This window comes from Varanus komodoensis, unplaced genomic scaffold (assembly GCF_004798865.1).
Source record: "Varanus komodoensis strain SLA01 unplaced genomic scaffold, ASM479886v1 scaffold36, whole genome shotgun sequence".
NCBI classification, from domain to species: Eukaryota; Metazoa; Chordata; class Lepidosauria; order Squamata; family Varanidae; genus Varanus; species Varanus komodoensis.
Genome location: NW_025335873.1, coordinates 8,491,798 through 8,512,650, shown reverse-complemented (window position 1 = coordinate 8,512,650; position 20,853 = coordinate 8,491,798). Strand labels below are relative to the sequence as shown.

The 20,853-nt window shown below is 59.2% G+C and overlaps 2 protein-coding genes across 2 annotated transcripts in view; one reads left to right on the top strand and one right to left on the bottom strand.

Moving 5' to 3' along the window:
* NR6A1 (nuclear receptor subfamily 6 group A member 1) overlaps positions 1-697 on the bottom strand; it is a 64,661-nt gene extending 63,964 nt beyond the window's left edge. The window contains exon 1 of the mRNA XM_044439968.1: positions 691-697. The gene's annotated coding sequence lies outside the window, so the exon portion shown is untranslated. The remainder of the gene's footprint in view (positions 1-690) is intronic.
* A 1,623-nt stretch (positions 698-2,320) lies between these two features.
* OLFML2A (olfactomedin like 2A) lies at positions 2,321-20,140 on the top strand. Its single transcript, XM_044439727.1, has 8 exons — positions 2,321-2,362; positions 12,435-12,698; positions 13,600-13,707; positions 14,261-14,446; positions 15,310-15,609; positions 15,743-16,121; positions 16,360-16,545; positions 17,638-20,140. Exons 2-8 carry the CDS (start codon positions 12,462-12,464, stop codon positions 18,237-18,239), a joined length of 1,998 nt encoding a protein of 665 aa, XP_044295662.1. The 5' UTR covers positions 2,321-2,362; positions 12,435-12,461; the 3' UTR covers positions 18,240-20,140.
* The last annotated feature ends 713 nt before the right edge of the window (positions 20,141-20,853 follow it).

Genomic DNA, 20,853 nt, shown 5'->3' with positions numbered 1-20,853 from the left:
CCCGCCGCCCCGAGCGCCCATCGCCGCCGCCGCCGCCCCTCCGGCCGCCGCTGCGGCTTCCCGCTCCGCGCCTTCTCTCTCTCGGCCGCCCGCCGCCGCCGCCGAGGCGCCCTCGCGACGGACCGACGGGGAGTGGAGCCCGCCGCCGCCGGCACTGCCTGCCTGACTGACGGAGCGCCGGCAGGAGCCGCGCACCACACGCCCCTCTCGCGGCCGCCCGCCGCTGCGCACGCGCGGGGCGGCGCCGGCGCGCCATTTATCGCGCCACCTCCTGCCGGGCATGCCGGGAACTGTAGGCCGAGCGCGGGAGAAGCCACCGCCAGCCCGCGCGGGGGAGAAGAGCGAGCTGCCCATCCGCACGTGCGCCTCTCTCCCCCTCTCCGCTTTCCTTCCCCCCCTTCAGCGCACAATGGGCGCCCCGAACAGGTTCAGGGCGAGCGACCCTCCTGCGCGGGCCCCGCCTGCTCATTAATATGCATCGCCGCTGCCGCCCGCCAGAGCCTCGCCTGCGCGCCGCTTTCCCCACGAGGGGGCGCCCACGCCCCGTGTCCCGAGCCGGGCGGAGGCGCGTGCCCTTCCCTGCCCGGCCTACCTCACAAAGCTGTTGTGAAAGTGCAATCCGAATTAACCGGCAACAGTCCCGCGCCGAGAGAGCAAGATGCAGAGGGAGCCAAGGGGGATGCATGGCACTGTGGGGCGGCGGTGTGTGTGTGTGTGTGGGGGGGGCGGATTTAAAGTGTTCCTACAAAACTATACTTTATTGCTTCTTTTCCATCTTCCTTCTTCCCGGATTTGATTCTTATTCGCTCCTGCGGATGCTGAAAATGCTACTCTCTGAAGGTGTTCCAGGGGGTTAATTAAGAACATTGAAGATCCAGTTCTGTCCCAGTTTTGGAGAAAAGAGAGGTCCCAGCCCTGAGTTTTTCTTCCTGAACACGGCGAGGGCTACGATCCTGTGCACATTTGCTGGAAAGGAAGTCCCGCTGCTGAACGCCATAATGCACGCGAGCGAGTGGGTGATGTGGTCGATGCAGCCAGAGCCCACTTCCCTCTGCATAAGCCCTCCCAACTCAAAATTCGTAGGCAGGCAGAAAGGTTGCTATTTCTGTTTACTCATAATCTGTGATAACAGCCCTTCCGCTGACTACCGCACTTCCATGGCTTCTTAAAGAGAGTTAATACACTTTCCATAAGGAGCAAGAGACTAAATTAAAGCTCCTTTCCCCCTCCTCTTTCCAATTCTTTTATTCCGGTTCACCACCAGCAAGAAGTCAAGATGTTGGAAACGGAACCCAAGAAAACTGCGTCCTCATCCGCACACGGTCAGGATGCTGACAGGTGGCACGGCTTTGGGCCTGTCCCTGACTCAGCCTACCTACCTCACAGGGTTGTTGTACTGAGAACATAATGCGGGGAGGCTAATTTTGTAAGCAAGTTCCCAGGAAAAAAAGGCAAGATAGGAATGCAATGAAGCAATAGATGAAGAATAGAAAAGGGGGGGGGGCTGTTCCACGTGTCTGCCGCATACCGTGCGGACTGGTCCTCAAACTCCTCGCTCCGCGGCTCCGTGTTCGCGATCGGGGGTGCTTTGGACCCTTCCGGACTCTGACCCCCAGTGCCATTTCGGGGGGCGCTCGCTCTCCCCCTAAGACGCAATCCTATGGCTACTGAATCAGAGGAAAGCCCTACGCGTCTGGAATTTCTCTGCGTCGGCGCGGGCGAGGTGCAAACGCCAAGGCGTTTCTGGACGGGGTCCGTGCGCCGCTTTCCAGCGGAAGGCAAGAGCCGTGCCTTCAAATAGCCGAGGCGCAGCGCCGCGCACGTTGGGCCAGAGGGGCGCGGGGGGGGGGACACGGCCGGGCCGGGGGGGGCGGCTCGTCCCCGCGGGCCAGGCCGCCGCAGGGTCGCGCCCAAGGGCGCCGCACCTGCGCTGCGCGGCCCGAGCGGGTCGCCTTCCCGGTCCCGCCGCCCCATTTCGCAGACGCGGGCCACTGAGGCCGCCGCGCGGCGGGAGGCGCCCCCTTGCGCCCGCCGCGCGCTCGCGGGGCTTCCTCGGGGCGACGGGGGCGGCCGCCCAGCCCAGCCAGCCCAGCCCAGCGGCGGGGTCTCCGGCCACGGAAGCCCCTCCCTTCTCCCTGCCCACCCGGCCCGGGCAGCCTCTCCGGCCGCCGCTCTCGCCCGCGCCGCAGTCCAGGCAGAGCCGCGGCGCGGACGGAGCCGCCTGGAGCCCCCGAGGACGGGCGGCGCGGCCATGGGAGCGCGCCAGGGCGGCGGCGGCCGTCGGGGGCTGCCCTGCGCGGCGGTCGCGCTGCTGCTGCTGCTCTCCGAGCTCCTGGCCGCCCCCGCGCAAGGGACCGGCAAGGTAGGCGCGGGGAGGGGAGGGGAGGGGAGGTGGGGAAGGGAGGGGGGCAGGCGGCCCTGCCTTCGCTGCGCCCCCCGTTCCCGCACCCCCGGAGCGAAAGGCCGGTCCGCAAACTGCGTCACGCAGCCGGCAAGCCCCACGCGCGCCCTCCTCGGGTCGGATCCACGCGGCCGCCCCTTCTTCCACCCTGCGCCCTCCTCTGGCGAGGAGCTCGGGGGGCGACACGCTCCGCTCCCCCTCTGGTCTTCCCAAGAGCCCCGCGAGGTGGGTCGGGCCGGGAGCCAATGCCCCCGAGCCAGCTGCCGTCCCCTGGAGATTGGGCTTGTACCCTTCCAAAAGTTGGGAAGGCGGCTCTTCGGTTTGCAGGCCTTGTCTAGACAACCTGGTGAACTGTCTTGTAGTTTTCTTTGTTTCACAAAAGAGGGGACAGAAAATGTAGGGGCCAGGCCGCCGGTACAGCCTGCGACTAGCCCCAGGCAGTTGCCGCACAAGCCCCCTGTGGCAGAAGAGGCACCGTTGTGGCGCCGGTAAACCTTTCCGGGACAAGTGTAGCGGACACACACCACGCTTTCGGCAAACCAGGAATCCCTCTGTCCGTTTCCAGTCCTGTTCACTCCCTGGCTCCTTCAGAGCATTTTTACCCTGCTCCTCTGCCTAGAAGCCTCCCAGGGCACTTACAATCCATCAGTGAGAGTCCCGCTGCAGCCGAAAGACGCAGCACGCAAGGAAACCGCGCGGGGAGGGAAAAGAGGAAGTCGGTCCCCAGGTAGCTTCTGCTGCAGACTGCGGGAACGGGAGGGGAGGTGCGAGAGGGATGGGGAAACTTTGGGTCCGTATCCATGCCCGGCCCTCGCGGGGGGGGGGGGCGGTGGACAAAGGTAGTGTTTTCCCTCCACCTCTGGACAATGCCAGGCTGGGGTTGCGATCAGCCCGTCAGTGGTGCCGTCCCCTCCACGGACGCAGCCGCTGATCCTCGGGAGCAGAGAAATGTTTTCCACGGTGCGTTTCTGCTCTGTGGTCAACAGAGATGGCTGAAGCGGGCGCAGGGAGGGCATTTCTGTATTTTCCAGGGATGGGGCAGGCTTTAGGGAGGAAAGGAAGAGTGAGCAAATATATTTTGTCCCCGAGTGCCGATCCGAAGACAGACGGTGGCTAGCGAATGCTGGAAAATGCGCGACTCCTTGCGGGTCCTAGAGCTCGTCTTGAGTGGGAAGATGCAGCGCTGCTTTTGGGAATGCTGTGGGGGCGCGTGTGCTGGAGGGGGTGGGGGGGTCTCTGCAAGAGCCTCCCCCGACACAGCCCCCGCCAGATGTGTTGGACGCAGCTGCAGTCTGCTGCTGGATGTTGGGGGGATGCAGTTTGCACCCCGGCACATCTGGAAGGGACCGAGTTGGTGCTGGCAGCCCGGTAAGGTCAGAAGCATCGAACTCTGGTGAGCTGTGAGATGACCGGGCCGCCTCTGCGCATACCGGAGCACGTCTGCTTTGCCACAGAATCGGTGCCGCTGTTCTCGGGGCGCACTCACGGGCTGTGCGGGGCTGGGCTCCGAGTCAGAGAAAGACGGCTAGGGGGCCTGGGAAAGCGGAGCTTAGACGCTGAGATGCAAGAAGCAGAGCTTATCTCAAGGCAGCTCCGAGAAGAGCCAAGATGCCCGGGAGTCAGGCCTGGGAGGGGAGCACTCTGAGTTGGGTGAAGCTGGCACGGCTCTTGACCCCGCCGGGAGTCGGACGAGGGGGGCCGGGCAGCTGGAGGATGGCTGTGCAGAAAAGAGGCGGGCTCCCTTCACAAGGACTGGGCCCAGGCATACTCAAAAGGAGGGCTTCTGGAAGCAGTTGGGCTCAACCACCACTGCATGCATGCTCAGAGATACCGTCCGGGGTGCTTGTGTTGTTGGGTTTCCTCTGGGGAATAAAGCGTCTTTTGCAAAGAGACGGTCTGTTGCCTCGAATGTGCGAAGGGCAGGCAAGTCCGGAAAGGCGGCGCACAGCCCTTCCCAGGATTCTTGGATTTTGCCTGGCAGGGAGACGAGGCCACCGGAGAGCCGGGGGCGTGCAGTGATCCATCGGCCGTGCAGGCCTTCCCCGTGCCGCAACAAGGTGGGAAAGGGCCCGGGGGACACTCTGTGCTGTGGAGAGGCATGGGGGCAAAGGCCTTGTGCTGCCACCCCAGCAGGGACTGGGCCCCAGAAGATGTTCCTCCAAGCCTGTTTTTACGAGTCCATCTCAGCCCCTTTTTTGGTCAGCCGGATGAGGTGACTCACTAGACAGCTTGCTGGGGACAGACGAATTCCGCATCTGTTTGACGAAGGGCCAGAAATGCTGGAAGAAGAAACCTGGCTTGCCCGGCGAGGCGGAGCCGGCCACAGCTTTTCCCGGGGGCCGTACCGCTGCCGGGTGTCCCCTCGCCCCCCGTGCAACACGGACCCATCCGCTCACCCACAGCGGCTTCCGAGGGAAGTGCCGCTTGTCCTGTCCCAGGCCGATACCTCTGGGCGACGCTGGAGACGCGCTGCAGGAAGGCGCAGGGCGTGCCACGCTTGTGTCAAGGCCGGCGGGGCTGCCTGTGGATCCCGTTGAGTAAGAGGCTCGCTTGTTCTTCGGGCCAAGGCGATCGGCGCATCCCCCCATGTGCCGCTGGAGGGTGGGGAGGGAGAGGAGCGCTGCCAAACCCGGGAGGCGTTGCAGGCCGAGCTCCAGAAGTCCTGCGGTGCTGAATAAAAGGCCTAGCAGGTCAGGCAAGATTTTCCACAGAGGAGCAGGGCAGCTTCCGTTCCGTTCCGTTCCACCCATTGGTGAGGTTCCTCTGCCCCGGAGCCGCTGTGCCAGATTCTTTGCTGGCAGTGTGGGAACACCGTCTCACTGTTCGAGGCCCCAGAGAACCGTGCTGGGGAATCCAGAAAGCCCCCGGATGCCGCCGTGCACCAGAAACCCCTCCGAAGGTCCTTCGCATGCGATTTCATCTAAGCGACTTGTCTGTTTTTATGGCTGCCAAACAGAACCGGCCTGGAACGTGCCAAGCTCGTCTTGGCATAAAATGCGTATTTTTCCCCAGCATCCCGGGAGAGGTACGCTTGCTGGTGCAGTTGCATTGTGGGAAATCGAGTGCCCATCGGTGCCATGATCTTGGCCGCTGCCTGAAAGATGCAGACCCTGATCGGGCGTTGTTTCCATGCGGGCGCAGGTGCCGGGGCCCTCTGTGCACAACTCGCAACTGGGTGCCAAACAGCCATGCTGGGGAAGACGTGTATGGCCGCGACAAAGGCGGGAGGGGCCTCCCCTGCCCCTGCCCCTAATCCGCCTGCCCCCCAGGAAATTGCACTCTGATGGGTGGCGGAACAGGGCAGAGGAGATGGCTCCCTGGAAGGTTGGGCCCGGCTGGCTGTCCTCTCTTGCCTCCCACAATGCCCCTGAGCTATTACTGTGGAAAGGGATTGTGGGCCATTTAACGCAGTGACTGGGTACTGCCGCTTGGCCTGGGGTTTGAGGACCCGGGGATTAGTGGCGGGGATGCTGGGGCCCCAGCTGTTGGCCCCGCGTGCAGGAGACAGTGGCTGCGCTGTCTCAGGGGGGCCCGGCCTGTGGGCATCGCCACAGAAGCCCCTTCTTTCTGCCTCCTCGTGCCCCCCGAGCTGCGCTTGCGTTTCTCCCCTTCCCGTGTGAGAGGAAGATGTGTGAGGACACGGCACCCCCGGGCTCCTCCCTGCAAGCAGAATCGGTAGGAAGTGGCGCTCTCAGCTGCTCTCGACATCAAGAGGTTTTCCTGTCAGGTTGCGGCTGCAGCAGACGGCGATTCTGGAAGAGGAATCTGCTGGCCAAGCTGTCTGGGCAGACGCCCGGCCAGGAATGCCAGCCGAGGCTTCCCAGTCCATCCGTCCGGCTTGCACTGTGGCTTTGAAAAAGGGTGTGCGGGCATCTTATTTATTTACTTCAGCTATTTATCTCCCACTGTTCCTCCTGCGAAAACTCCAAGGCCCACATACACCGCCTCCTCTCCGTGTTAATGTCACAGCAGCCCTGTGAGAGGCGCTCAGGGGGAATCGGTGGCCAGAGTGGCTTCTATTCCCTTGGCCCCATGTCATCCAGCAATGTTGTGGCCAAGCATGGACTAGAAACCTGCCCAGTCCCCAGAGTCCCACCCCAATGCTCTAACCACTACACCCCACTACTCTTAGAAGGGCTTTGCCTTGCAAGGCATATCGATGTGGAAAAGGAATGACTGATCTTGGTTTCCGAAGTGCCAACGTTTACCCGAGTGCCGACTGGAGTCTCCAAAAGGACCTGTCCCCTTCCCCCCGCCGTGAACAGTGTCGTGGCTTCCGGGCTTTTGTGCTGTCCCCACCCCACCCCGAGACTTCTGGCAGGCTGCCGGAGCTTCAAGCGACAGCATGATGGAAGGAAAGGTCATGCTCTGGACATTTTCCTTGCGCCCCTTAGGCCTCCACCCTGCTCCCAAGAGTCTCCCAAGTTATCGGAAGACAGCAGGGGTTTGCTAGCGCAGCCTGTGCCCACCGCTGCTCAGAGGATGCTGTTCCAGCGTTGGAGTCCAGCCTGGGCAGAGAGAGATGCGCCAGCCGTTTCCTCATTCTAGTTGTTTTGGCACAGCTTGCTCCGTCTCCTTCCTCTGGGCACGCTGCGGTGCGTCCTTGATGCTGCGTTTAACCTCATTGGCATCTTCTCAAACTCGTGGCTTGTACTCTTTGTCTGATCTGTGGCATGTTATTTCTCCGATTGAAAAGCTTTCCAAACTTTCCGTTAAGGTTCAGTCTTTCCCAGGTTGTGCAGAATGAATCTCGCAAGCAACCAAAGAGAGCCGCAAGGATAAAAAACAGACAGCAAAAATAGGAACGCAAACCAAATATCCCATGTAGAGCATCGCCCCCCAAAGTCCTGGCAATCTTGATTCTGTTTTGCCTGAGTCTATTATAGTAGCTTGTTTGTTTGTTTAAAGCTTTTATACACTGGTTCTTTAGCAAAAAGCTCTCAGAACAGTATATGAAAGATAAAAACCATTTAAAAACACAACATAGCAAAAACAGCTTTGATGTCAATTAGGACATCAACAACAGGCATGAAAATTCAAATATGGCCTATTCCACCGGGTTGTTGAGAGGATAAAAGGGGGAAGAGGGGGAGATAAACTGCCCCAGGTTCCTTGCAGGAAAAAGCCAGATATTAAGATATGACTGAATGAACAAATTAGCAAACTGTTGTGGCTGGAGCTGTGAGTCCAGAAGCAGGTCTGGGAGAAATCAGAGCGAGAAGGCTCCTGCAGCGGAAAAAGCGGTGCAGCGAGTCCTACTTGGAGTAGACCCAGTGAAATGAGAGCGCCCAGGGAGGCGTGACTGGCTCCCAGCGCCTGCCACTCAAGCCTTCTCAGTGGGCTGGAGAGCGGCTTGTGCTGTGCCGCGTCAGTTGTCGAAGGAAGGGGGATTTCCACAGTCCCCCATGCGTGTGGGGACATGCTCCGCGGGTGCCCCCCCCCCCGGATGCCAGTGCTGGTGGCCCCTCTTCCTTGGAGCAGCTGCCAGCCGAGCCGCCTCCTGCAGAGCCCTTTGGCCCGCCGCGAAAGTGGGCCGAGGGGCAGCTCCTCGGAAACCGCCGGAGCAGCGGCAAAGGGCAGTCTCATGACTGCTCTGCTCCCACGCAATCCGGCCTTGGCAAGCCCCGTCCGTCCGTCCGTCCGTCCGCCGAGAGCCAGGCGGGCCGCTTCCGTGGAGGGCCGGCCGGCTGCCACAGCTGGGAATGCGCACCGGCCTCGGCCTCCGCATGGCTCTCCCCCAGCAGGTGCCACCTCCAAGCCTTTCCGTGGCCGTGGCCGCGTGCTTGGCCGAAGGAGCTTGGCAGGAGTGCCGCTGGAACCCAGGGCCCTGTTTCTGGCCCTCTGCCTCTGCCTCTGGCTGGAGGATGGGAATTGTCGTCCGATGTACCTGGCCTGCGCTGGGTTGGGAAGGCTTGCTTCAGAGGCCGGATCGAGCGGTTCTAAGATGCAAACTTACGCATGTTGCAACAAGGAAAACGCTCGCTCCCACGTCCGCCCAGAAGCCCTGCTCTGGCTTCTCCCCAGACGGCTCGGCTTTTGCCAGATTCTGGGGGCGGCTCCAAGGACCGGCGAGAGGGGCTTCTAGCTGCGTGTGTGGGGAGAGGCATTCTCCGGAAGAGCAGGTTTATGGCCCTCTCTGGACCAGGGCCCTGCTTGGAGGGAGACAACTGCCGGCGTGGGGGCAGGATCCTGCTGATACCGGCACGTGTGCCAAGCGTCACTCCCAAATCCGCTTGCTTTATTAAGACTCGCTCACTTCCCCACGGCAGGCAGAGCCCACATGGTTCCTGTTTGAGGAAGCCGTTTCCACAACACACCACAGCCTGCGTTTGCCTATATTTGGGAAGGGAAGCGAGCCGGATTGGCTCTCCGCAGTCCTGCCGTCTCTGTCCTTCGGGCCCTGGGAAATCCTTCCTTCTCTAACATAAGGTTGGAAGGGCCATCTTCCAGCTATCTTGGACAACAGCCCCTCTCATCCCCAGCTGACCCCGTGTCTGGGGATCATGGGGTTTGTAGTGCAACGGGTCAGGAAGCATTTCCTAGTTGGGTTCCCAAGAGAAAGCAGTTCTACAGTGCAGCGACGCCCCCACCCCACCCCAGCCACTCCCAGCAGCTGCCAGAGAAAGGCAGTTCTAGGTCCTGCTCCCAACATGTTTGCTAAGGCAAACTGGGCAGGGGCATTAGTCCAAGAAAAGCCCCTGAAGGATGGTTGCCCCAGTTTGCCTTTTTCCTCTTCCCTCCTCATGCTTTCTTCCTCTTGTGCCGTGTCTCATGGCATGTAAGCCTGTGGAGAATTGTGAGCCTTGGCTGAGGAATATGTTAAATCGCTGCATGGGAGCCGATGGCCTCCTAGATGATCCGGGTCGCATCCCTGCTCCAACCCCCAAGTTCTCTCTGCAAAAGGCTGAGAGCTCCACTTCCCAAGGAAGAGACACTCCGAGGGACATTGGGGGTGGGGGGGCTGGGAACCGACCACACAGCCTCTTCTGGCTGCCTTTGCCCCCCACCCCTGCAAGCTGAGCTGTGCCAGCAGCCTCCGAGCAGCTCCTGTGTCTTGGCTGCCCGCCGCTCGGGGGGCGGGGGGGATCCTGCCAGCCCCCCACCTCCCCAGGGCACAGCTGGAGGCGTTCCGGAGATGCATCCCAAGAGTGCCACGGAGCTTTCCTCCATTTCAGAGGCGGCCTGTGAAAGTCAGCCGAGAAGTGTGGGAAAGCGCGGCTCCCCACCAAGGGTCGGCGGCGTGGGGGGAGGCCGGGCTGCTGCAGGCCAGCTGTTCCCACCCCAGCCCTTCCGCAGAACTTCCCACCAGCAGACGGAAGGGAAGGGAAGGGAAGGGAAGGGAAGGGAAGGGAAGGGAAGGGAAGGGAAGGCGATCGGACGCTCTGCACCGCCTCCGGGAGCAGAGGTGGTGCTGGGGCACATGGGCATAGCTCGAGGGCGTTCCCATTGCCATGGAACGCAGACAAGATCTGGCAGGGCTGCTTCTAGGTTCCTTGGGGTCACTGCAGGGGGCTTCTGTTGGCGAGATCCTGGTGTGATTGGGCCCTCGGCAAGTGCCCTTCATGCCTACCCTTGACGCTGCCCTGCACAGTTGGACCAGGGAATTTGCTGCCTCAAGATGGAGTGACGGTCACCAACCTGAATGGCTGGGAAAGGGAAACAGACTAATTCGGGGGGGAGAAGGCTGGCAATTAGGCTACTAGTCCTCATGGTCGTAGGTCATGCCTGTCTATACCAGGGGCTGGAAAACATGGATGGGAGGCTTGCTGGCTCTGATCCAGAATAGCTCCACACGCCAAGCCTGAAAGGAGCCCCTCGGCTTCCTGCGCCCCAGACCTGCATCCGGAAGAACGGACCGAGCACCGGGAAGGTGTTTGTCGCATCCTCTCTGGGAAAGCAGTCAAAATTTCTGGGAATGCCAGATCTGCCTTGCCGTGTGCTTTCCCTTCTAAACTTTCGGCCGCGGTGGCGGTGGGTGCCATAAGGGGATAGAGGTGTGGAGAGACACGGCTGCCTCTCTGCCCACATCCTGCGCCGATCGGAGCCTGTGAACGGCAACGGAAGGCACGGCCCGGCAGCTGCCTCCCCACCTGTGCTCGCCCCCCCCCTCCAAACTCCGTCCCAGATTCCTGGCCAGCTTCCTCCACCACCAAATTAGTGACGCTTTTCTCAGAGGAAACGGTGATGCAACGAGAATCCTTGCCTCCCACCCCAGCGTTGGTTTGGCGCCAGCCGGCTCAAGCCCCATCTTCCCCTGCACCGTGACTCCCATCATTCCCAGCCAGCATGGCCAAGGGCGTGCGGCGTGGGGAGAAATGCGGTCCAACCCGTCTGGAGGGAGCCATTTTAGGGGGGGCTGTAAATCCCCCCTCGCTTCCCGTGACACCCAGACACAATACCCAGCTGTGTGCCCATCCACAGCCGCTGTTCTGGTCCACTTTTTTTGCAGGGGGGGGGACGACCCTGGAGAAGGAGTGAATCTGGGCCACTTGCCCTGTGTGCCGGATCAGGACCTCCGGCTTCCGCTTCCAGCCACCGGCGCTGCTCCCTTTGATGTAATGAATCCTCCCTGTTTGCTTGGGCGAGAAACATCCGAGCTGGGGGGGGGGGGGCAACAGCTGATGGATTGGACCCATCCAATAATAATAATAATAATAATAATAACAACAACAACAACATTTCTATGCTGCCCCTTGCCGAAGCCTCGGGGCAGCTTACAACACAATAAGATACATTGAAATACAATAGAACATAATAAATTACCAATAAATACAAAAAATACACTGAGAATACAAAAAATACACTGAGAAAAAATACAATTTAGCCGGGGGGAGGCGCAACTCTCCAGGGGGGGTTGCTTTGAAGAGTCCCAGATGGGGCGACTGATCCTGATTCGTTCTGGGACAGAACTTGACAAGGCCAAACCCGATTGAGAACGGCCTAAGAAAGATACGTAAGGGATTTTACAGCAAGCGGGCTACAGAATTGGGGGGGGGGGTCTCCCCCCCCCCTTGATTTCTGCAAAGGGTCCACTGGAGGATTTCCTCTGGGGCTGCCGTGGGCAGTTTGGTGGAAACGTCAGCTCGGAAGGCAAACGCCGTGCCAGGCGTTGTTAGGAAAAGAACCCAAAATTAGTCTCCGAAGATCGGATGGCTCTCAGGCTGATCTGAGCACTTAGAATATTGTGTGCAGAGCTGGTCACCGTGACTAAAAAAGGATATTGCAGAGTTGGGAAAGTGCAGAAAAACAAACACAGCTGAGGGGCTGGAGTGGCTGGCCCGCAAGGAGCAGCCACAACGACCGACCGACCGACCGACCGACCGACCGGGACTGCTTGGCGTAAAGAAAAGGGGAAGGGAAGGGGGACTAGCAGAGGTGTTTGGAATCATGCCTCGTGTGGGGGAGAAAGCGGGGAGGGAGGCATTGTTCTCCCTCTCCTATAATGCTGGAGCCCAATGGGGTCATGCCATGAAGGAGAAGAAAAGGAAGGACTTCTTCACACAGATGCGCAGCCGAACTGCGGAACTCACTGCCACAAGATGCGGCGATAGAATTGGGACGGCTTTACAAGAGGGGACGGGAGACATTTGTGGAGGGTTGTTGTAAAGATAAGATGGAGAAAGGACCACCTTGGGCCCCTTGTGAGAGGGGGAAAGGTGGATGTGAATGTAATCGTAATATATTCTTACTACTACTAAAAAAAACAGCTTACATGCCAAAGACCTGCCTGAATACATTCTAACCTCATTGCATTTTGTTTTGCCAGGGGGGCTTTTGATAGAAAGCAAATATACTTGAAACATGTCCAGAGGGAACTGCAGCAAAATGTTCAGGACTCAGGACTGCCGTCATAGAAACAGAGCGAGTCAGAAGGGGCCTCCCGGGCCATCTAGTCTGACCCCCGGCTCCAGCCGGCTCTGCCACCCCCCCCCCCGGTTTTCTCTTGCCGCGCCGCTCCCCTCACATCAGCCGGCGCTCCGGCGCGATCGGTGAGCGGCAGCCCGTGCCCCTAACCTCATCCAACCCACGGCAGGTGTTTGGTGACACGGACCAGGTGCGCATGACGTCCGAAGGCTCCGACTGCCGCTGCAAGTGCATCTTGCGGCCGCTCAGCAAGGACGCCTGCAGCCGCCTCAAGGAGGGCAAGGTGAGGGTGGAGGACTTCTACACGGTGGAGACGGTCAGCTCGGGCAGCGACTGCCGCTGCTCCTGCACGGCCCCGCCTGCCTCGCTCAACCCCTGCGAGAACGAGTGGAAGATGGAGAAACTCAAGAAGCAAGCCCCCGCGCTCCTCAAGGTACTGGGCCGGGCCAGCTCTCCCGGCTGGCAAGGGGGCCCCTTACTTAGCTTACCGAAGGTCCCCGTAGGCAGCTTCTGCTGTCCCTGTTTAACTTGGCCTCTTCTTCAGAACCCTAAGGACTAGAATCTTGCTTGCTGTTTAAGCAGAGGATCCTAGTTCAGCAACAGAACCCGTTTACGTGCAGAAGGCCTCTGCTTCAGTGCCGGGCAGCACCTCCAGGATTTGTCACTGAAACCCTGCAGTGGCAAGAATTCTGGGCTGGGGGGGTGGGTGGGACTGGAAATTAAGGAACCTGGATAAGCAGAAGCTGGGAAAGGGGGACGAGGAGATCAGTTCCACAGGACTTGAGGATTACTCAAACTGGTGCAGTGGAGGCACAGAAAATACGCACACCACAAGTGAGGAAAGGCAGCACAAAGTCCAGGAAATTACCAGCTTAGTTAGCGAGTCCAGGAAGCCATTGGGGAGAGAAAAAGCTTCCTTCAAGGGTTGGGAGTCCGGACCAAACGAGGAGAAGAGAAAGAACGACAAGATTGCGACACAGCGAAGCGGCAGTTTGAGGTTCTTCGCCAATGGCATCAGGGTTGACCATAAACATTATTTAAATGTATTCAAAGCAAGCAAGCAGCTACGGGAGCAGGTGGGCCGCTGGATGGCGATGGAACGAAGGGCTGCGGGGAGCAGAAAAGCTGGCTGAATTGGTCCCAGCCCTGGCAGGGAGTCTGGGAAACTGGGGCGGATTAGAGTGGCCAAGGCGGAACCAAGGCAGACCAAAGTCCCTGGTCCGGGTATTACCTGGACAGAATGCAGCAGGAACAGGTTTGGGGTCCAGCCACTCAGTATTTCGTAAGGAAACAGATCCTCTGCCGGGCTGCTCATTGTCTCCTTTCCTCTCAAGCTGCAGTCCATGGTGGATTTGCTGGAAGGGACGCTGTACAGCATCGACATGATGAAAGTCCATTCGTACATCAACAAGGTCGTTAGCCAGATGAACACCCTGGAGGAGGTAAGGCAGGAGTGGCGAGAACGGCAGTGGGGCAGACGGGGCTCGAAAAGGGCACCTCTGTTGGTTTTCCCAGCCCAGTTTCAGGAGTGTTCCCCCCCTTCCAGTGCAGGATGGCTCCTCAAAACTCTTCTCAGCGACTGACTGCCCCTCTCTGCTAAATACTGCCCTTCACCTGCACCTGGAATAGATCTGGGCACTGGTTATCCTGGCCAGGAATCAGTTATTAATTAAATGAGCATCCCCTTTGCTCAATTCCCTCCTTCCCTTAGATTTAGGATCTTGCAAATGTGCAAAGCTCAGGCTCACAAAGTTCCTGAAGTCTGTCTCAGAGCTCATTCCATCTCGGGTCTGTATCGGGTTGCAAGTTTTATTTTTTCTTTTTGCATGGAAATCTGTGCATATTTTTGAGCATCTTCTCCATCTGGGAAATGTACATGATTCTGCCATGGATTAAAGTCTGAAGTGTGTGGACCTGGACTGCAGACTAGGTCTCAATTCATGCTCGTCCGGGAAGGCTCAGAAACAAGCCACAATAACTCTCATCCTCTCTTAGACCATCAAGGCCAACCTGAGTCGCGAGAACAACCTCGTCAAGGACAGCGTCCTGCAGCTCAGCAGCCAGATGAAACGCTACGAGAACTACACCGACGTCATGCTGAGCGTAAAGAAAGAGCTCTCCAGCTTGGGCTACCAGCTGCTGCAGAAAGACGCGGCCGCAGCGCCTGAGCACAGAGTCCAGGTGGGCCCGCTCACTGCAGACGCCGCCTGGGTTCGCTTGGGACCAGGAAGCCGGTGTCGTTACCATGATCAGCCCAACAGACGATCAAGTCTGTTAGCCCGGCTTCCATCCTTCCTACTCAGGCCTCCTACTGTTGGCACGCATCCCTTCATGCGCTGCAGCTGACAGTCCATCCCTGGGTGCTTCATCCCCTGCCCATGTTGACTAGCAATTTCTCATGCGTCGGCCCATAGAGGCTCGAGGGATAGAGAGGCTCCTGCGGTTGCCGCTCCTTCCAAAGGACTTCATGGTAGTTCCATTCCAGGACTGTATGTGGAAACCATAATCCTGCACTCAGACAAATCGTGGTGGTTCAACAGGACCATAGCTCAAACCGTTGTTGTTTCCTGTGGTTGCGAAAGTCCAGACTTGATCATGGTGAAACACCACGACTGGCTTCAGACAACACATCAGACCAACAGTGGAGAAAGACCACCACGGCTTGTCATGTTGTTTGAACCCAGCAACCGTGTCTGCAACTTCTCATCCTTTTAATTCCCATAAAATACCAGTCCACCTCCTATACAAACTGTAACTTACGGGCACGTTCAGACAGGGAAAAGTCCTACAGGCTGGGGAATGCTGCGAATTGTGGGGCTTTTAGCCCCTCTGAGATGTCCCACACCTGTGTTGATTAAATGCAAGATTGCACCTGGGGGGCAGAGCACCTGTTTTTCATGCGGGAGGCCCCGGGTCAGGCGCAGAATTAAAAGGGCCATGCGGAATTAAAAGGGACAGATGTCTCTTTGGCCAGGTCCCTGCAGAACAAGTTGAAACAGGGAATACTGGGCCAAAACCGTGCCCATTGCTCTTGTTCTTCCTAGGACACGGCAGCGGGCAAAGGCAAGGAGGTCGCCGGGAAGTACGTTGGCGCTCGTAAAGGGCTTGGGGAGAAGGCCGTGCCAAAGGGCTCCAAGGAGAGGCTGCCCAAGCCGGAGAAGCTGAGGAAGGAGAGCACCAAGGTCCAGGCAGGGGCAGGGCAGCCCACCGCCAAGCCCAGAGTCCCTGGGCACCAGCAAGCCCTGCTGCTCGGCATCACCTACTACAAGGCAGGGCGCCGGGAGGATGCCGAGGGGGCGGCGAGCAGCCGCGGTGAGTCGCCAGCCTCTCTGAACGGAGCGACACCTGGATGAGCCGCCTGGCCGGGGACATTCTGAAGAGTTTTGCGACACTCTTGGGGGCGGGGGGGAGGTGTTGCCGAAGAGAGGGCTGGCGGTTGCCAGTGGGAAGGGACTGCTGGGCTCGGGGGCTGGACAGAACCTTGCTCAGCCCCCGAACTCTGCAAAAGTCTGGAAGCCACCAGACACTGGGGGGCTGGAGAAAAGGGGACAGGGCTCCAGGACGGGACGGGAAGGTGGCTCTGGTGGAGTCCCAAGGGCTAGATCTGGCTTCCACCGCCTACAGAGACCCCTGCCAAAGGAGCCATGCATGTGGAGCAGCAGGAGGAAAGCAAAGTCCCCGAGGCCCACCCGGCCCAGGCGGTCCTGCCAAGGGCGGAAGGAAGGTCCACAGCGGCTTCTGTCGCCGCCACCACCACCCCCGTCCCGGCCAGCACCTGGGCCCCCAGAACCAGCAGCCGAAGTCCCCCCCCCGGAGCGAGGCACCACCACGGAGCAACCGGCCGACGCCAACCACGGTACGCGCCGCACCTGCCTTTGAACTGAGGCCATGGGAAGGTCCCGTCTCCCCAGACCCTGGGACGAGAGTCCGCTTCACCCGGGCGAGCGCGGCGGAGGGTGGGCAGGGGTGGCGTCGGCCTCGGTGCCCGTTTAGCCGGAGTGCGCGGCTCTCCTGACACGAGGCGAGCTGCACCAGCTGGGGGGCGAGGGGATGCCATCGCCCAGCGCCCGACCCTCCCGCTGTCGGCTCCCCAGTGCGCGAGGCGGAGTGCGAAGGCACCCTGGAGGCGGTGGAGGCCCCCGAGGAGCAGCACAGCTACGGGCGCAACGAGGGCGCCTGGATGAAGGACCCGACCGCCAAGGACGACCGCATCTACGTCACCAACTACTACTACGGGAACAGCCTGGTGGAGTTCCGCAACCTGGACAGCTTCAAGCAAGGTGAGGGGCAGGCAGCACCAGTGGGCGGAGACGCCTCCGGTGGGAGGGGGGCTGCGTCCGGGGCTTCCAGGTGGCCAGAGGGGCTGGGCTGCCCGCGACTTTCCCAACACACCCCAGAAGCGGTGGCAGGACCTGCTGGCTCGCAGGTGACCTTCAGTTCCAGGTTGCAGTGACACGGGGATCCATCCCCAGGGCTGACCCAAGTGCTAGTTCGGAAACACCTTCTTGCCTCTTCTCATCCCAACTAGTTCCTTCATTAGTTTCTCCTATGCTGTGCCTTGCTCGGTCTCCATGCGTTCCCCATCTTTCGACGGAGGAGGATTCTTCTTGGCTCCTTCTTGGCAGGCCTCTCCGATTCGTCTATTCAACCTCCTGGTTTGAGCAAGGCGCCCCCAACCTTTTCAGTCCGGTGGGCTGATTTGGCTTGCTGGGAATTTTGAACAACCCAGGAAGGGGAGCAGCCCTCGCTTTGTCGCCAGGTGGTAAACCGTGGGTGGTTTATGGTCAACAAACCATGGTTTTTAAAAAATCTGCCTGGGTTCAGACAACCCACATTTCGAAAACGACCCATGGGTCAGCGACAACTATCCCTATATCATACTGAACCCTCGAGCATCAATTGACGTGTCAGCTTATCAACAGAGCCCCTGCTCTGCAAGTCAAGGCCCAGGCGTCAGTCCGCAGTGCCTCCAGGCAGAGCTTGGAAAGTCTGTCTCAAACTGGAGAAGCTGCTGCTACTCAGCACGGACCAGAATAGGCAGTGTTCACACATGACGTATCCATTCTGGTTTTCTGCCAAGATCCTGGGTACAAAATAGGGGCTCCCCCAGGTAGGTATAAAAGAAGATGGGGATCAGTCCCAGAAACTGGTATTTCACACGAAGTTGTGCTGCGGTTGTTCAGCGGCACAAGCTCAGAGGGAAGGGGCGCTTAGGGGACGGAGACCTCGCCAGCCGAGGGCAGATCATCCGGAGAGGATCGCTAGTCCTCCGCTAATTGTTGAGAGGTGGACGTGGTCCACGCGCGTGAGTGCGGGTCGGGAGCGGGTCCTTGCTGAACCCCGGGCTGAGTTGCGGGGCTGCTCTGTCTTAGGGCGCTGGACCAACCTGTACAAGCTGCCCTACAACTGGATTGGCACCGGCCACGTGGTCTTCCGGGGTGCCTTCTACTACAACCGGGCCTTCACCAAGAACCTCATCAAGTACGACCTGCAGAAGCGTTTCGTGGCCGCGTGGTCCCAGCTGCACGACGTGCTCTACGAGGACGCCACGCCGTGGAAGTGGCGGGGCCACTCGGACATCGACTTTGCGGTGGACGAGAGCGGCCTGTGGGTGATCTACCCGTCGGTGGACTACGACTCCTCTGAGCAGGAGGTCATCGTGGTGAGCAGGCTGGACCCGACGGATCTCTCCACACACCGGGAGACCACGTGGAAGACGGGCCTCAAGCGCCGCTCCTACGGGAACTGCTTCCTCATCTGCGGCATCCTCTACGCCACGGACGAGCCCAGCGCCAAGGAGGGGCAGGTCTTCTACGCCTACGACACCCACACGGGCACCGAGGCCAACCCCAAGCTGCTCTTCCGCAGCGCGTTCTCCTTCGTCACGCAGATCGACTACAACCCCAAGGAGAGGGTCCTCTATGCTTGGGACAACGGGCACCAGGTGACCTACAGGCTGCGCTTCGTCGCCTGAGCGCCGGGCCCCCGAGCGGATCGCGGCCGGGACGAGCCTCCTTCGACGCGCCGGCGTGGCCTCGGCCCCGGAGGGGGGAGAACTTGGGCCCACGGAGCGGAGCCGTGCGCAGCCCTGCCTCGTCCCCGCCTCCCCGGCGGACGGCCGCTCACCTATGCAAGACTTCTCTGGAGCATGTCAGGACTTCCAGGGGCCGGGGCAGCTGGGGAGACAATGGAAGGAAGGACGGCCTCTCCCCCCGCCCCCTGGCTCAGCCTTTCGCCCTTGTAGAGTTTCCTTTCGGAAACACCCTGCTTAAAATAGGCTGGCTCTGCGTTTTACGTAGTGGGATGTAGACGGTGAGGAAGCGTGTGCGCATCTGTGCAGGAACGGAGCGCTCGCTCCCACTGACTGGAGGCGGGACGGAGAGGACAAAAGGCCGGTTTTGTTTTCAATTGAGGCAACGGGGTGTGGACTCTTGCAGGCTCTGCCCTCTGGACCAACACCCCTGCCCTAGGAAACGGGCACAGCGGCGCAGGCCCCGTGGTCCGATCCAGCGTCGATCTCAGAACCTGCTCAGACAAAAGCTGCCCTTCCGCCAGACTCCCCACGACTGGCGCCATTCAGACGTGCCAGGCCCCTTGGGCTCGGTGGCTGAGCTGATGGGAGTTGTAGTCCAACACATCCTGAGCACACCAAATTCGGACACCTGTATTACAGGGATTGAAATGTTGCGCTGGCAAAATTGTGGAAAGCCCCAGCCCCCCTCCTCCTTCTTGCAACCCACACCTCCCGTTGCAATACTTTCTACATCGCCCTGGGCACAGGTTCCCTAGCCATGCCTTCTCCCATACAGGATCCCTCAGAAGCGACGGAGTCCCCAGTTTATGGGATGCAGGCTTTTTGGTCCTGGAAGAAAGCAGCAACAGCAATTGATGGGATGAGGGGGGAAATGGGCTTTGGCACAAGGACCCCGTGGGGTTGTGGAACGCCGGGGATTCAGCCTTGCTCGGGTCTGCAGGTGGGTTTAAGTGGAATGCCCCCAGAGAGAGGTGGGGGGGGTCAACTTGGCATTCACCAAAGCCGCGGTGGTGCCGTGTGGAGTACTGGACTGGGACTTGGGTCCAAATCCCCAATTAGCCACGGGGCTTCTTAGCCGGCCCAGTTCACAGGCTGGTCAACATGCCCCAGCGGCTTGCCCAGCGAATCTGGGCAAGTGCAGAATTTGGAATCGGGGTGCCAACGTGCCTTTCGTTCTCTGCAGCACCCGTGCGCACGAGGCCAGGGAGCTGGGAGAATGAAATGGAGGAGGAGCTTGCAAGCTGCCCTGGGCTTCTTGCAAGGGGAACAAAGCCAAAATATAAATGTACTAATACATAATAAAAATGCAAACATAAACTGGCTGAGACTTAGGACCTTTGTTGTAAGGAGCGCTGTTGGAGATAGAGACATGATTTGTAACTCCCGTTAGTGAGCGTAGCTTTTTCCCAAGCCGCTCCCAAGCATGTTCTTAATATAACCTCAGGATGGGCAGTCGGCACCCAGCCATCTTTTGGGCTTCTCAGCATTGGTCAGTGCCAAGAAAGAGAAGCCGAAGCATCTTTCCGTTTGGTGTTTCTGATACATTTAGCTGCATGTGCTATTGTGTTTTTAAGCTTATGCCTGTGCCCATGAGGACTAGAACTTTGAAGATACAGGCTGCAGGCATTCTCAGGATTCAGTGCCAAGGCTGTGCCAATGCACTCGAGCAGGGAGGAAAAGGGGGCATCGCTTTTGGCAGCCTCCGACTTTCCTACAGCTCACCTGTTGCTAATGCCAAAGGGAGGAAAGGTGGGGGAGGCTGACTTTTGCATGAGAGTACTAATATTTTCATTTCTGTGTGTCTGAAACTGAGTTTCATTAAAAAAATACAACCATCCCAACTCGTTTTGCTTCCCTTTGTGAACGCTCGTGTTTTTCTTAACTGTTTGCAGATGTCCTTTTTAAAAAACTTAATTTCAAAGATAACTTGGTTTTGAATAAATTGATCTGGGATGGTATCATTTTTCTATCGTGCCCTTAAGCAGAGCAAGGTTACCGCCTCAGGTGGCCACGTGGACTGGGGGCAGACTCCGAGCTGTTCCTTCGAGACTTCCTGGCTCTTTCCCTTGGTTAAAGGACGGAGCTGCATATTCCAGGGTTCAGACGACACGATAACCAACAACTGAGGGTTGTGTATGGGTTGTCATTGAACCATGGGTTGCTGTTCAAAAATGTGGGTAATTGTGCTGTCTGAACCCAGCTGCACCCATAAGCCAGGCTTGTTAGCCACAAACAACCCAGAGTGTGGATGGGTTGCAAACGGTGGGTGTTTCAGCGTGGTTGGTTACCTCAGTCGCATTCAGGCAAAAGTTCAGCACCAACCCACACGCACCCCATGTGTGGGTCATCGTTTTGTCTGAGCCCACTCCGGCAGTCCTTGGCCCTCTGAACTAGCCTGCAGGCTTGCGGTGTGGCTTCCCAGGGTCTGGATTCTGCTCCTCACAAACCGCGTCAAGAGCGAGCGAGCGAGCGAGTTCCTTGCTGTGAGCTCATCCCTTCCGTGGAGGAGGTCGCCGGCAAGCCGCTCAGCTCTCGCCCCAACAGAGCCGGAGGG